Source organism: Erigeron canadensis, chromosome 7, assembly GCF_010389155.1.
Source record: "Erigeron canadensis isolate Cc75 chromosome 7, C_canadensis_v1, whole genome shotgun sequence".
Taxonomy (NCBI): Eukaryota; Viridiplantae; Streptophyta; class Magnoliopsida; order Asterales; family Asteraceae; genus Erigeron; species Erigeron canadensis.
Genome location: NC_057767.1, coordinates 2,762,478 through 2,778,910, shown reverse-complemented (window position 1 = coordinate 2,778,910; position 16,433 = coordinate 2,762,478). Strand labels below are relative to the sequence as shown.

General features: G+C 36.1%; 3 protein-coding genes and 1 long non-coding RNA gene across 6 annotated transcripts; 1 reads left to right on the top strand and 3 right to left on the bottom strand.

Annotated features, from left to right (window-relative positions):
* Window positions 1-2,078: 2,078 nt before the first annotated feature.
* Window positions 2,079-5,627, top strand: LOC122607217 (putative pentatricopeptide repeat-containing protein At3g11460, mitochondrial). Its single transcript, XM_043780148.1, has 2 exons — window positions 2,079-4,429; window positions 4,797-5,627. The coding sequence occupies exon 1, from the start codon at window positions 2,079-2,081 to the stop codon at window positions 3,945-3,947; it is 1,869 nt and encodes a 622-aa protein (XP_043636083.1). The 3' UTR covers window positions 3,948-4,429; window positions 4,797-5,627.
* Window positions 4,057-7,367, bottom strand: LOC122607216 (PTI1-like tyrosine-protein kinase At3g15890). Its single transcript, XM_043780147.1, has 5 exons — window positions 7,339-7,367; window positions 6,297-6,444; window positions 5,792-6,045; window positions 4,792-5,338; window positions 4,057-4,152 (listed from the first exon to the last, which is right to left on the bottom strand). Exons 1-5 carry the CDS (start codon window positions 7,365-7,367, stop codon window positions 4,057-4,059), a joined length of 1,074 nt encoding a protein of 357 aa, XP_043636082.1.
* Window positions 7,368-9,707: 2,340 nt separating this feature from the next.
* LOC122608499 lies at window positions 9,708-12,481 on the bottom strand. Of its 3 annotated transcripts, XR_006325235.1 has the most exons (5): window positions 12,463-12,481; window positions 10,787-11,261; window positions 10,497-10,591; window positions 10,199-10,240; window positions 9,708-10,085 (listed from the first exon to the last, which is right to left on the bottom strand). It is a non-coding gene; the product is annotated as an uncharacterized LOC122608499 (long non-coding RNA). The 3 variants fall into 3 exon arrangements; XR_006325234.1 differs by lacking the exon at window positions 12,463-12,481 and having other exon boundaries at window positions 10,787-11,462; XR_006325233.1 differs by lacking the exons at window positions 10,787-11,261; window positions 12,463-12,481 and having other exon boundaries at window positions 10,497-10,748.
* An 885-nt stretch (window positions 12,482-13,366) lies between these two features.
* LOC122608119 (G-type lectin S-receptor-like serine/threonine-protein kinase At1g34300) lies at window positions 13,367-16,281 on the bottom strand. The gene has a single exon (XM_043781211.1). The coding sequence runs from the start codon at window positions 16,127-16,129 to the stop codon at window positions 13,634-13,636; it is 2,496 nt and encodes an 831-aa protein (XP_043637146.1). The 5' UTR covers window positions 16,130-16,281; the 3' UTR covers window positions 13,367-13,633.
* Window positions 16,282-16,433: the final 152 nt, after the last annotated feature.

Genomic DNA, 16,433 nt, shown 5'->3' with positions numbered 1-16,433 from the left:
AAAGTTATATGGTGAAAAGTAAGATAATGAAACCTTTGTGACAAAAATTAGAATACTAAAAGTATTAAAAAAAAAAAAAAAAATTTTGTGCGAAAAGTAAAAGAAGCGAAAGTGGTGTGACAAAAGTAAAAGAGCGAAAACTTTACTAATGTAAAAAGAATAAAACTTTTATGTCAAAAGTTAGAAAAATGAAAGTTTAAAAACTAAATAAAGCAGACAAAAAGTAAAAAAGTTAAAAGTTTCGTGTACTTGACAAAAGTAAAAAAAAAAAGTTATGTGGTGAAAAGTAAAATAATAAGCCTTTTGTGATAAAAGTTAGGAAAATAAAAGTATAAAAAGTAAATAAAACAAAACTTTCTTGCGAAAAGTAAAAGAAACGAAAGCGATGCGGCAAAAAGTAAAATGGACGAAACTTTAGTAAATTTGTTTGATAAAAATTAAAAAGAATGAAACTTTCGTGACAAAATTTAGAAAGATAAAAGTTTTAAAACTAAGTAAAACAAAAGTGTGATAAAAAGTAAAGAGAATGAAACTTTCGTGTCAAAAGTTAGAAAGATGAAAGTTTAAAAACTAAGTAAAACAAAACTTTCGTGCCAAAAGTAAAAGAATTAAAGTTATGTGACAAAAACTAAAAAGAAAAAAAAATCAAGTAGGCAGTTGCACAACTGCCTACCAGCATGGTTCACTGTTCATGAGTTACTTTTCATGATTAGCTTTCTATTCAAATAGGTATAATATATATGGTCCTTTACATTGTTTTACATTTATAAGTTACAGACGTTCACTATTTCGACAAACGCATTATAGTATAAGAGGGCTAATTGCCTGAAAAGTACTCTAACTTTGACACTTTTGTTTTTTTGTGAGGCTCTAACAAAAAAAAGTTCTACTGTGAGGAAAGAAACGGGTTAAAACATCTTTTGTGGGTCTCCGAACTTATTTTGCTGATGTGTACTGTAACCAACTGGTTTTATCCTTAATTTTAATAATTCATCTGCCACATGTATCCAAACACTCCTTCCCATCATCATCATCATCATCATCATCATCATCTTGTTCCTCATCTTTCTGTTCCAGGATTAAACTATTATACCATTTTAATTTAATACTTTGTATGTCCTTCCCCTTGAGTTTGGTCTTGATGAAGATCTCTTGTGCTTTTTTTCCGACAAGCCAAGCTATACAACACTTTGCACCATCTAGATCTGAAAGTTCTTTACACACAATCTCATCTACCACCACCATCATCACCATTATAATCAAGATCCAGTACTTTTAAATAATGATAAGCCATATGTAGAGAAATTAATCACAACCATCTCAAGAATATCTTTTGCTTATTTTTTGGGTTTTAATTTTAGTGACGAGGGCTATGATTTCTTTTGGGTTTCGATTTTAGTTTAAAGTGAGAGTAGTGCGGATTGAAGAACGGGGTGTTTGGTTGTGTGACATGATGGTTGACAATTTATAGCGACGGTGGTCAAAATGTTAACGGCTATGGAACGGTATAGATCGAAGTGGTGATGGTTCTTGGATATATGGAAGCATGGGCTGATATAAATAAAATCCTTCATTTTGTTTAGTTTCAAATCGATGATTTCTTTTTCAATTTTGATGGATTTAAATTCCGATTTTTGATTTGGATGTGGATGGAAGTGATGTTCAGATATGGGTTGATTTCGGGAAAAATGTTTATCCGGCGTCGGAAGAAGTATACATCTCAATTCTCTAAGTTTCCTCTTCTAGTCAAGTTTCTAATTTGGAAATGATAAATCAAAAATAAATGAGTTAAAAAATAAAAGAAATAAGTTTCAAAAATATTTTTAACTGACTACTTATACGGAACCCCACAAAAGATGTTTTAGCCGGTTTCTTTCGTCACAATAAAACTTTTTTTTGTTGAAGTTTCGCAAAAACAAAAGTGTCAAAGTTGAAGTACTTTCTAGACAATTAGGCCCTAATATAATACTAACAAAACCTAGAGCTACTAGCTAGAAGCTTTAACCACAAGAAACATACCCAATAGGCCAATTGAATAACTTTATCTTTCACGGAAACCAACCCCATAGTTTCATACAATGACCAAACCACCCTTTAATTTCCACTTCACAAACAAACTCTTTTCCCGCCATCTTCATCACACAATCACCATCACCAACACATCATGGAACGCCCAGCTCCGGGAACTAACCAAACAAGAAAACTATCACCAATGTCTCGATTTATACCGCCGAATGCTCCGTTCCAACGTCTCTCCGAATGTCATAACCTTTCCGATCACCCTCAAGTCTTGCGCCAATCTATCACTCCCAATTTCAGGTCAACAGCTTCATTGTCATGTCATCAAAACTGGGTGTCATTCAGAACCATTTGTTCAAACTGGTTTGATATCACTTTATGCAAAATGTTGGTTTATTGAAGATGCACATAAAGTGTTTGATGAAAGTCCTCAGTCACAAAAACTGACTGTTTGTTACAATGCACTTGTTGCTGGGTATATTAGGAATGATCAGTTTTTAAAAGGGTATGAGTTGTTTTGTCGAATGAGGGTTTTGGGTGTTTCTGTTGATGCGGTTACTATGCTTGGTTTGCTACCTGGTTGTTCGGATAACGGACAATTGAAGTTTGCGACGGCTTTGCATTGTTTTGTGATGAAATGTGGGTTGGATATGGAGTTTTGTGTTGGGAATTGTTTGATTACGATTTACGTTAAGTGTGGATCGAAAGAACTTGCTAGGAAGTTTTTTGATGGGATGAATGTTAAAAAGTTGGGAACTTGGAATGCTATGATATCAGGGTATGCACAAAATGGATATGCAACCGAGGCGTTGGAACTTTATCAGAGATTCGAATTGTCGGGTATTGATCCTGATCCTATAACGCTTGTTGGTGTGTTGTCGTTGTGTGCTCACCTTGGCAAGAAGGGAATTGGTGCAGAGATAGAAAAGAAGATACAAAATAGTAGGTTTAAGCATAATCTTTTCTTGAATAATGCTTTGATTAACATGTATGCTAGATGTGGTAATCTAGTAAAAGCACGAGAGATTTTTGATAACATGCAAGAAAAGAACTTGGTATCGTGGACTGCAATTATAGGTGGATATGGGATGCATGGGCAAGGAGAAACAGCAGTACGGTTTTTTAGTGAAATGATAAGATGCAATATAAGGCCTGACGGGCCGGTTTTTGTCTGTGTCTTGTCTGCGTGTAGTCATGCTGGATTGACTGATATAGGGTTACATTATTTTAATTCGATGAAAATAAAATATGGGTTGAAACCAGGTCCTGAACATTACTCTTGTGTAGTGGATCTTTTGGGCCGGGCAGGTCGAATTGATGATGCACAAAAGATCATAAGTACAATGCCAATGGAACCTGATGGTGCAGTGTGGGGAGCTCTTTTGGGTGCTTGCAAGATTCACAAGAATGTTGATCTAGCTGAGTTTGCATTTGAACGTGTGATTGAGCATGAACCCACCAATATCGGTTACTATGTTTTGTTATCGAACTTATACACGGAAGTCAACAACACTGAAGGCATCTTACGCATACGAATGATGATGAGAGAAAAAGGGCTCAAAAAAGACCCTGGGTATAGTTATGTCGAACATAAAGGAAAGACTAATCTATTTGTAGCTGGTGATCATAATCATCCACAAACAGATGAGATATATGCAATGCTTGAAAGACTTGATGATTTTGTAAATGCTAGCAGTAGTGATGATGGTGGTTTGGTTCATAGTGAGAGATTGGCTATTGCTTTTGCATTGTTGACAACTGATATCGGGCAAGAAATTCTTGTGATAAAGAACTTACGGGTATGTGGAGATTGTCATGTGTTTGTAAAGTTGGTTAGTAAGGTTGTGGACCGTTGGTTTATTATCAGAGATCCTACTCGTTTCCACCACTTTAAAGACGGAGCTTGTTCATGTAATGACTACTGGTAATCGACTTGCTTATTATTTTCTGAAGCATATGCCAGGGGTTTTATCAATGACAAATGCTTGATCCTCACACACCCTTTTCCCTTTTGATACTTGAAACCCCAGCCTACTCTTATTGATTCTCACTTGTGGCACAAGGTCCACGAGAATTTGGTGATGGATCTCTGTCAGGTGCTTGATCAGGAGTCGGATGCTTTAGAAATTGAAACTGTGCAGAAGGAAACAATCCATCCAAGGAAAAGTTACAAAATAAACATTTCCTTTGCTGACTTTCTACTATTTGCTGTGCATAGATGGCCCATGTGAATACCTAGTCTGGTGGCAGAGTCAAAAGATCTATTTGATCAGAAAGCAAGCAATGAGTACTGGATAGATGTGCTGTTTTGCTGGGGGGGATTATGATTCTCATGATATTGAACGTTATATCAGGTCCAAGTTCATGGACTACTCCACCAATAACATGTCCATCTATCCATAACCAACAGGTACATTATCCGACGCTCTGCTTGTGGTACATTGAACTGTCTCTTGTAGAGGTGGCACGATGGGTGGGTTGGGCATTTTGTGTAACAGGTGTAAATGAAATTTGCTGGTTGGCCAGATTGACTGGCCAAATACATACTGTCCAGTTTCTCTAATCTTTCTATAATAGGGGAAGGCTGAAGTACAATGGGAAAAATATTATCATTATAAACAAGCAGTAGAAACTAACGTGAACACTGATTGTGGGTGTCCCATTTTATTACTGTTTGGTGAATTACAATAATTCTATCACATAATCAAAAGATAGAGCAGATCTTGTAGTGTCTTATATTAAGGTAGAAGCAAGATTCTGATTACTGTTTACCATAGCTTCAGGTGCGTCGAACAGCTTATCATTTTCTAAAACAAGCAGCTTCTCTTCTGACTCTCCTTTCAACAACTGGACCACATCGAGAATGGTAGGTCTCTTCTCTGGTTGACAGTGAGTGCACATTAGTGCAAGAATGATTACCCTTTTCAGCTCTTCTTTAATATAGTTCCCTTTTAGCTTTGGGTCTGCAATTTCACTGAACTTCCTTAGACGGGCTAATGGTAAAATCCAGTCTGTTATGGAATGTTTGGTGGTTGTGCTCATATCTTCGACAGGTTCTTTGCCACTAGCAAGCTCAAGCAAGAGGATTCCAAAGCTGTAAATGTCGCAACAAGTTGAGGCTTTCCCTAACATCGCATATTCTGGGGCAAGGTACCCCAGTGTGCCTTTTACTCCAGTGGTCACGTGCGTTGCACCATCTGGGATTAGTTTTGCATTGCCAAAACCAGCTAGTGATGGGTTAAGATCCGAGTCTAGCAAGATGCTACTTGGTTTGATGTCTCGGTGGATTATGCGCGGGGTGGCATGATGATGAAGATACCTGTATGAAACAATAGTGTAAAGAGCTAGTTCCATGATATAATTACATGTGCTAAAGCTCACCAAATGGACAGGTTTATGCCGTTTTGGATTGGCTCTTGGTTAGGTTGACCCAAACCCTTTATGTTCTATTTAGTGGGCTCTTTTTAGACATTTTAAAGCGTTCCACCTGTTTCACTTGTAGTTAATTTTGGTTTAATATAAAGCTCAGTTGTCATGTTGAATAGAGAATTTGATTTGACCAGATTTGTTTAAGTAAATGGAAATGTAACACAAAAAATCTGTATTCAGTTGCTTATACTAGTTTGATATTCATGAATCGTTCTTTTGGCACATTTGAAGTACCTTTCAACATGTTAGGTATTCTCTATTTCCTTTTTTATTTGAAAGGTTTAATTTGTACTCGTTTGACTAGGTAAAGATAAAACATGAAACTGTAAATGGTAGAGCTTACGCAATTCCCTCTGCGGATCCAATGGCAATAGTTATGCGCTGGCTCCATTCAAGGGATCGAGTAGATTTTTGCCCATGAAGATGAGACATCAAATCTCTACCAGGCATGTAGTTGTATACGATTAAACGCTCTTGTCCTTCTGCACAATACCCGTGAAATCTAACCACGTTCTTGTGTTGAACTCTTGCAAGTATCTCCATCTCAACCGCAAATTCTCTTTCTTTATCCACTTTATTAAACCTCTTCACTGCAATCTATACACAAAGGTGAATGGCCATTATAAGAGGACTACTTTTTACCTTTTAAAGGGACAATTTGGGTTATGTTTTATCTAAGATTATACGGTTGTCCGTTATTATCTTTGAAACCGAAGTACATTAATTTGTACTTGAAAGGCGTTAATGTTGTAACCATTAGGCCTAGGGGGTATCAGGTCGTCGAACAACCAAGATGTTATGGGTATGTTTGATAAAAATAACGAATGGAGGGAGAGTTAGTATGTTACTTGAGATCCATTCCAAAGTTGGCCCCAATAGAATGTTCCAGATTCACCTTCGCCAAGTTTGTTATCATAATTAAAATTGTTTGTAGCACTATGTAGTTCCTTGAATGAAAATATTCTCCATGTTGATTTCTTCTTCCCATCTCCTTTCCTGACATATATAGCATACAAGGATTGAAATACAATCAGTAAATACTTCCCTTAGTTTTTTTCTTTTTAAAGCAGATGGATAAAATTCAAGAACTTATTTGTTGGATCTTAAAACACAATGTACAGAAACCCATTTTTTAAAGTTCTTTCTGTATTAAGTCACTCAATTGAGAGACCCTCGTCTGTACTAAGTTTATCTCGGTCAATCGATTTAATTAAGTCTTAAACAAACAAGGCCTTAGTGACCGACCAAGTTAAGATTTTTTCCCCTTTAAGCCAAATAAACACAACCAATGAAACATGTGGAAAGTATTATCTGTTAGCTGATTTTAGGTACATATATATAGTTTGAAATGGTGTATAAACATTAATAATATGGCTACAAGAAGGTTTGAATATCTAACCACTAAATTATAGAGCTTTAAAAACTATGACACGTCGAGCTAAACATCCATTTTGATTGTTTTCCAAGAGCATATGAATTCACTAACTTCCTTAGCCCAATAATCCATCATGTAATTTTAGACACTTCGTTCATCTCATTGATTAGAAAGTCAAAATATTAACTAACACAAATTCGCAAACAAAAGCAAGCAATAACAAAACTACAAAAGATCAAATGCACACGAATGCAATCAAATCAAATCTATATATACATAGGATTTTACATTTTCCCAACATGTATCTATAAAAAAACATGATGAAACCCATAAAATTAGATCATTACGAATATAAACATTTAGTAAACATTAATGAAGTCCAACGTTCTAATTATTTTAGAATATTTCGTAATCTAACTTATTTATTGTGGTATAACATGTGTCTTATGAGTGCATGTTAGCTGGAAAGAAAACGATAGAGGTAAACCTATGATAACAATTTAAAGGGAGCTCACCTTATGCAACCAAACGAGAGGAAATCCATAAGCTTACAAATTCTGATTTCTCCAAATTAAAAACGACGATTCATTAATTATTATAACTTATTCTTTGGATCTCTTAATTCTTTGCAAATTTGTAAGCATTCAACCATTGGAAAATGAAACAAGAATAAACAATTTTATAAGTTAGTCAAACATTCTAGACTTGTCATGACTCTAGAAACATAATACTAATAACTTATGAAGCTGTTCTAAGCACTAAAACTACATCAATCCATTATTTATTACAACCTATATATTTTGATGTAACATATATTGTAATTTAATCCAATAACATGACTTACAAATTTTCATATCATAATGGTGGCTAATTGAAGAATCATGGCTAAAGGTGGGTTTTTCTTTCTAATTGGGTCCCACGCAATGGTGCTGTTGAATGCAAATACTTGCATGTCAACATAAAATCTTCGAAGCCTTTGTCATTTCAATTGCATGCGACCTAATTACTCATTGCATACAGGACCTTATTATAGCTTAGATAGATGTATACATTGAACACTATACAAACTGTAAAATATGTACGATTGTTATAAATGGTTAAAAAGTGACGTGGATATGCCACTCCCCCATTGAAAATAGTTGACTTTCTCACTGGCATCACTTTTTATTTGGCCCTTCTGCCCTTTTCTAAAAGTACTTTATGTGACATCACTCTATTTTATACATACGTACATTTGAAGGATAGCATAAGGAAATTTATTCTTTTTTGAACGGCAACATATAAATTTTATTAAAGAAATTAGCGAGAAGCTAGAAGAAATACATGAAAGAAAAGTTTCAGAGATTACATAGCTTCCAAATCAAAAGTGCACCAAGAGTTCCAACTTATATTTGTGTATTTTGATCTATAGGAAGCTCGTGTGTTTTATTTCTTCCATGATCCATCTCGAGTTGACATTTTTGTTGGAGAAAACCTTGTCATTTCTAGCTATCCAGAGCAGCTTGCAAGTGGCTTTAACTTAGTAGGGGAGGCCTCTGCTACAAATAGGCACTTACAACAAACCTTAAATGTAAACATGATTCTCCTACTCAAGAATCTCCGATAACTCGATAAGCAAAAGCTTGAATATGTAGTTACTGCCAAAGATTACATGTTAATCATTACATACTTTAACGAAGTTGCATAGATAATAAAGATTGTAAACAAAATATCCGTCATAAAAATAAGAATATAATAATACAAGGAATTTATGTGGATTGAATGCCACAAATTCCAGCTAAACCGTTACAAAATTTTGACCCCTCTTGATATTTAATTGTGACGAACTCAAGCGTGCATCCAATCGTTTTAATCGTCAGCTAAACTCACATGGAAGTGATTATCTGAAGTTTCATTGATTTCTGAATCCTGGATATTACTCTAATCGTTGTCTTGTAACTTGTTAAACGTTTTATGATAATCTCGAAGGATGTGCTATGCTTAAGAACATGTGGACAATGTCCAGATTTTCCCACATGACCACGATTTCCACAGCACAGAAGTCTAAAACTTTCTAAGTAGCGTCCACACAAATGACACACTTTCCTCTACCCTTAATCCTCAAAATAGTTCTCAATAAAACGTTTCACTTCTATGAACTTCACATTAGAAAGAATTACATCAGGCAACTCAATTTCATCAACCACATTCAAGATTCTTGCTTGAAGTTGTTAGTCAAACATATCAGATTGACTAAGCTATATATATGGCTCAAAATCAAACAACTTCAAAAGATAATATAATCTTTTAATTACCCCAAAATATACACTAAAAATTACAAATAAAAAGAACACATTAATTACCATTGTACCAACATACAATGAAAAAATAACTTACCACGGTCAGCCTAATTATAAGACCACACTTTATACCCTGTCAAAGACATTGGCATTCATCCTAACATAATATAACTGGAATTCTCAGCAATTCAAATATTCAGATTTAGATAATGCAACAGATAGGAAATAGGTGTGGATGTGTGTATTTGTCTTTCTAATAAAAGAGCCTGAAACTTAGTAGATCCTAGTTCAAGAACTTCAAGTAATTTAGATAATATCGCTGATAAACCTAGATTTACTCTGTCAAAGACGTTGGCATTTACAATTCAAATATTCAAATTAAGATAATGCAACAATATAAAATAGGTGGGAATGTGTGTTTAAAAATTCCTAGTTGGAGAACTTAAAGTAATGTCTGTTTAAAAACTACCCGTTACGACTTCAGATTTGGCATTCATAATTTTACAGTCACCACACTTGTTTGCAAGTAGAAAATGAACTGAATACACATGTATATCCTACAATCCAACAAAAAAAATGTAAACAAAGCATAGAGAAAACCCATGGTAAACTTAAGGCTACATACTTAGTTTGCCAGTTTTTAGGTTAATGGTTAATACAACAGCTGTTATCAAGAAGAGCGAAAACGACTATGATAGAATAAGATTCTCGGGGCCTATAAACTAAGAAGTTAGTAATTTACATGGTAAGAAGAGAAATAGAGATGCTACATTTAGATATGAAATCGACAAAGTTGTCAAAAGCGAAGGCGATCTTAATGCGAAAAGACCCCAAATGGAGCAAAGACGGCAAAGGGTTGCCTCGCCATCACATTGCGCCTAGGCGGGCTGGGCACACGCTTTTAACAACACTGGAAAGAAAATCAGTATTGGTGGTATTCTTCTGTGAAGGTAATTTCCTTCCAATCGTTCGTATCGTGTTTTCTGCACACACACACACAAAAAAAAAAAAGAAAAAAGAGGATAAATAATGAAGGAAGGTGTTTAAAAATGGAATTTAACTGCAAATCAAGTGAAAAGTTAAGTATAACCTTTACCAGCAAATCACCCGTATCTAAACCCATACTAATGGAATTTACCTGCAAATCAGAACAGAAATGGAAGATAAGTATAGCCTTTACCTTTACCTACAAATGGAAGTTAAACACCCATATCTAAAAGATGGATAAGAAGCGCTTCACATGTATTAAAATTGAATCATAGAGAACCTAAATTGTCACTTTAGTGATCAAGGTCACCTACTCACCCATCTCTTTCTATTGAAATTGTTTCAAACAAAAAACATATTATTTCAAAATCAAAATAAGAAAACTGAATTGAATAAAAAAAAAATACCCCTGATAAATGATCATTATACATGCAACTGCAACTCATAGACATTTTCCCTTCCATCCAGATAATCTTGGTCTCCAATATGCATGACTCCCTTGCTTTAGTGTTTGATATATATTATGGAAATTACATTAGGGAAATTAATTTCTGATCATAATTGGGCAAATGATGTGAATTCACTTAGGGTAATCCAATATACATATAATTGATTATAAAATTAACAATATAAGATAATGTTGTTGTATTTTAGTTGGTAAAATCCAAAAAATATACAAAAAAGTAAAAAAGAAAACCTGTAGCAAAATGGTGTGGTAGGGAGAGAAAAAAGAAAAAGCAATCCTGTATTGAGATATGGAAGACACAGTGAAATTCACAATGAATCCTGTGGTTCTTCGGCTCTTCACTACCAACTCAATACCGTTTCAAATCCTTACATCTAACCCCTTCTTTAATGCAGAATGTAAGAAGCCACATCAAATGACAGATTATTAACACAGGTCCTCATAAACACTGTAAATAAACACAGTCCATTTATACAATTATATATACCAGTGGATGAGGAAGGGTATATCTTTGGGCCTGTGCAACAAATTACTGGACCAGACATGTTTTCATGAATCAACCGCTTTTAATTAAGTAAAATGATAATTGAAAATCAATCTTCAAATACAATTAATATATATAACCGTATAATGCTTGTCGGTTTAAAACACATTTTGTGCCAAGATATACCGGGCCCTGTATCCCATCAAGTCCTCTCATGTTGATCTGTAGAAATTAAATAATGTTATAGGTGGCAAAATGGGTGGGTCAGTCTAGCCAGATAGCAGGTTAAACTGAAAAGTTTTGTACGGGTAAACATGAAATACTTCTTGCCAGTCTAATACTCTGATTACAAAGTCATTTTCAATAATACTTGATTTAATTATGGAAAAGGATCTAATAGGTTTTTTACATTAAAATACACTCGGGGAGATTATCGACCCGTTTGTCTTTGACCCATTTACTTTTAAAATTGAAAATCAATCCAACCCGACTGGTCATATATTAACTCTCTACTAGAAAGACCTCTTGCAACTTAAACTTTTTTACATATTACCAAACCTACCTAACCTGAATGACTTAAACCATATAGATGGAGAGATTTACTTAAATTATAACTTAATGATAAAAGGATTCTTTCTGGCGATCCATTTCCATTTTAACACTTTTTAAGAAATTAGTCGAATACCTTATGTGTGGTTCTCAAGCTAGGTATCTTGAATATATAAAATCAAAGAGCTAAAGAGTAAAAGTTTCACGTGTCCAAATCATATTGAAATATGCTGTTGAAAAAATTGACAGAAATGAATCGATCCAACCGTTTCCAAAAGAACTTCAAACAATTATGTACACCATTTCCAGCAAAGGCAGTAGGATCTCGTCTGGTGTAACTGGAAGACCCTTTGGTGATATTTTGTTAGTGAAAACAACAAAGTTCCCAGATGACTTGGAACGACAAAGGACTTGAGTTAGCAATTTCAAACCCTCTGTTTAGAATGGGTTAATTCGGATTTTGTTGTATCTCAAATGGGTCGGATGGATAATAATGATTATATCTAAGAGAAGATCAATTTTTATTTTGAAAGTTAAAGAAAAATGTTCAAATCAATCTAACCTGACCAGTCATATTTTAACACTCTACTAAAACGACCTATTACAACTTAAATCTTTTTGACATATTACCAAACCCGCCTAACCTGGAGACTTGAACCATTTAAAGAGCGGTATTTACCTGAAATTTAACTTAATGATAAAAGAATTCTTTTTGGCAATCCATCTCCATTTACGTGAATGAAGTTAACTATTACTAAAGTTCCGAAAACATCAAAAAATAAAGCCAACAACGAAGAGTGGGGCCTGTTGTATATCATATGTTTATATATTTCAAAGAAATAAAGACAGAGAATCTGTATGGGTTCAAGATGACCTGTTTTCGACCTCTTGGCTCTTGCCCAATTCGTTCGACCTGTGAACAGTAACACCTAACTCATTATACTTGTCATCACATATTCTGCCAGTTAATACATTAAAAAAAAGCCTTTTGTTCGTCTACAATTCTAAGATGGTTGCCCTGCATCAACGGGACAGCCGAACCATTTTGTGCTTAACAATGAGAAAACAAAAAAGTACTTCTAATTAACTAACTTTCTAATGAATTAAATGCAACCGGATGAGTTAATAAACGAAATGACACTTTTAACTCATCCAACAAACTCGGTCATTCGCTAAACAAAGTATATAACTAAACCAAAATATATCAACATTTATCACCTTCACAAATTTTGGAACAAAACATGATTACGTACCATAACATAGTAGGTAGGGAGGATCCTACGCTAAATTACTGAGGTACACATACCTGATACCTTCAATCAACAACATTCTGCTGTCATTTTCTTTTTGTTTGTTGGCATATACACTTTGACAAAATTAGCTCCATCAGAAACCTAAATACAAAAAAGGAAAATGGTATTAAGAAACTTGCAAGACCAAAAAGTAGCACATCACAAATATATAACATAGAGATGTACCTCATCCAGTGAATTGTCCAAAACTTCAGCAAGAGCTACATGAGTTCATGTAGATTGACAAATAAGCATACAGATCACAATGAATAAAATAGGTGGTTTAAACTCTTTCAACCGATTAGACGTTCTTAGCATAAGTAAACGGGTTGACATGGCCAACTATAGATATAGAAAATAATAATAATAACAATAATGCCACGCCACTAGAATTAGTAACACGAAAGCAAAAACAGTCAGACTCTTACCCAAAAGGCCTAAATAATACGATTATTCATGATTAATATAAAAATATATATATATTGATGAGGCAAACTTGATAGATGTAATTAAGGTTGAGCAATTTATCTTATTTGGCCACCAGCCTTGACCAGCTTTGAAAGAGGTTAAGAATGCTATTCAACATACAACATTACCAAACCCTGAGATTACTACTTACACATCTATACATATAGACTTCCAATAATAGTAAGAATAAAAATACATACGTAGATACAGACATGTGTATTTTAACACCACAATATGCAATTGATTCTGCAATTATGATGCCACACAGAGTGACTAGGCCCAATTTCACATTATATCCGAGTGCAAGAGTGACGACGACACCCTTTCAACATTCATCCCTGAAGCAGATGATGACCCTTTTAGAGTTTGAAGTGAAGACGACGTTGATGGTTGCAGTATCGATGGTGAAAAAGTAGAGACGCTGCTAGTCATATTCACACTACTACCAACTGACCCTTCTATCGCGGTGCCAGCCTTTGGAGCCGGAGGCTTCTCGATCTCCGTCACGCCTTCCAGCATTTGAACGACTTTTCCCATCATTGGCCTTTGGGATGGCTGTTCTTGGATACACCAAAAACTTACTTCAATCACTCGCCGAACCTGATCCAAATCGACTTGTTCATAGTTTCGAATCTTGGTATCGATGATCGCTTCGATGTTTCCCTTCTCGTACTCCTCAAAGGCCCAAACAGAAAACTTTTTCCTGTTGGTTTGTTCAGAGACTTCAAAGTTCCGTTTTCCGCACACAATCTCCAACAAAACCATCCCATAACTGTAAACATCCGATTTAGATGTTATTGGGAGGTTTGCGAGCCATTCAGGAGCCAAATACCCTCTGGTCCCTCTCACACTGGTTAACGTTCGATACCTATGGTCTTTTGGGTTCACTAATTTAGCGAGCCCAAAATCCGAAACTTTGGCATTGTAATTTTCGTCCAGTAGAATGTTTTCAGGTTTTATATCACAATGGACGATACAATCTCGACATTCTTCATGAAGGTAGGTGATTCCTTTAGCCGTCCCAAGACCAATATTGAACCTGGATTGCCAATTTAAAAGCTTTCCTGATTGTAACCGTTCTTCTGGGGTGAATAGAAAGTGGTCAAGAGAACTGTTTTTCATAAACTCGTACACTAAAAGCCTGTGACGACCCTCAGAGCAAAACCCGATTAGTCTCACTAAATTTAAATGATGGGTGCTACTAATCGTTGCAACCTCCATACGGAATTGTTTCTCTCCTTGCTCAATTCCCTCGAGCTGCTTAACTGCAACCGTTGTTCGGTTTGCAAGAACCCCTCTATAAACTGCCCCGAACCCGCCAGCTCCAAGCTTCTCCTTGAACCCTTTTGTGGCCCGTTGAAGGTCTTTGTATGAAAACTGTACCGGCGCACCAGAGGCGTACTCAAGAAGTGCATATTGAGCCGATAAAACACCAAGTTTCGGACTATTTCTACAGCACCAGTACCATAAACCTAGTTCGGCCATGACCAAACCAAAAAGGGTACCCACCACCACGACCACTACAATCCACGGACGTAGCTTCCATCGTGTACCCTTCTCAGTAGTAAGGGACGGATTAGGCGTCACCGGTCCACAAACCTTAAGATATGACGTGCTAGGAAGCGCTGGGGATTGATACCCACTAACAAAGCTCGGAACTTTCAAATAACACAACCCCGTCCCATCCGACAACGACGTAGACGCAATACACGAACCACTAACAAGACAATTCAACCTACAAGCCGAAATCCCAATAAAAAACACCTGAGAAGCCAATTCTGGCGGATAAGTCAAAAACCTTGCATTATCCAACTGCAACATCGTCGCACTCCCAGGACAATTCTCAATCTCCACCTTCCGTCTACACCCTTTCCGAGCATCACCCGGATCAACCAAATCAAAATTTTGCGAAGGACACCCACAAATTGGATTCGACCCATTATAACTACAAACACCTAAATTCCCACAATACCCAAACACTTGACATTGATCACTTACCGCGGCCCATCTCACGTTTGGATTACCAGAGCTCGACAAACTATAAATCCTTAAATTTCCATCCGTATCCAACTTAGCAAACCTAAAAATATCCGGGCCTTCGGCGTAATCACTACTATACGCCACAATAACAGATGTTCGTAAGTTTGCATCAGACAATGACAAAATCCCTATAGATTGTAAGCCTAAACTTGGTGACGTCAAATTCGTGTTAACACTCGAATTCAAACCTAAAGTCCAATAAACTATCGAATCGTTCCATAGTAACGTTAAATTCCCAGAACTAATTAACCTAAAGGAATACAACCCAGATCTTAAAACATTATTTAAACTAAAATTCTGACTAGGGACTATAGTATCAGTAGGATTTTCAAAACTAGACCAAACCGAAACGGTGTCGTTTTTGAGGACAAAGTTACCTGAGTCTTCAAGGGCGGCAGTGGTGACACCTCGGTCAGCAGTGTTTGACTGCCAGACAAGATTGTTGGTTGACCCGTTGACCAGACGGAGGTTGCCGTCAGGGAGAAAGGTGAGGGTAGCGGTGGAGTCGGCGGCGCCGGAATCGCCGCCGGCTTTCCAGATGGGGATGTTGTTGTAAGTGATGGCGGCGTAGTAAGTGTTGGGTGAGGTGGAAATGAAGGTGAAAATGAAGGTGTTGTTGGGTGAAGACCATCTTTGTGATGAGTTGGCGGCGGAGAGTGATTGTGGTGGGCGGATGTCGGCGGCGGCGACGGCGGAAGTGGCAGAAATGAGGAGGAGGAGGAGGAAGAGCGTGGAGATCATTGTTGCATTATATATATATAGTAGATGTAAGTGAGAATCTTGCTGAAGTTGATCGGAAATTAAAAATAAAATCGCCGGTTTCTTGACTCCAGTGGAGGGTTGTTTTGTGAAATGCCGGTCAGGAGAGGGAAAAGTAATTTATGGGGAGTGGGAAAGACTTTTGGAAATGGATAGTGGAATATATCTAGCAATTTTTTTTAATTTTTTTCTTTAAAGGTGTCATTTGTTTGCAACACGACTCAAACTGTTTTACTTGAGTTACGATTTTCTTTTTTTTTTTTTTTGATTCGCAGGTGTTTTTTTC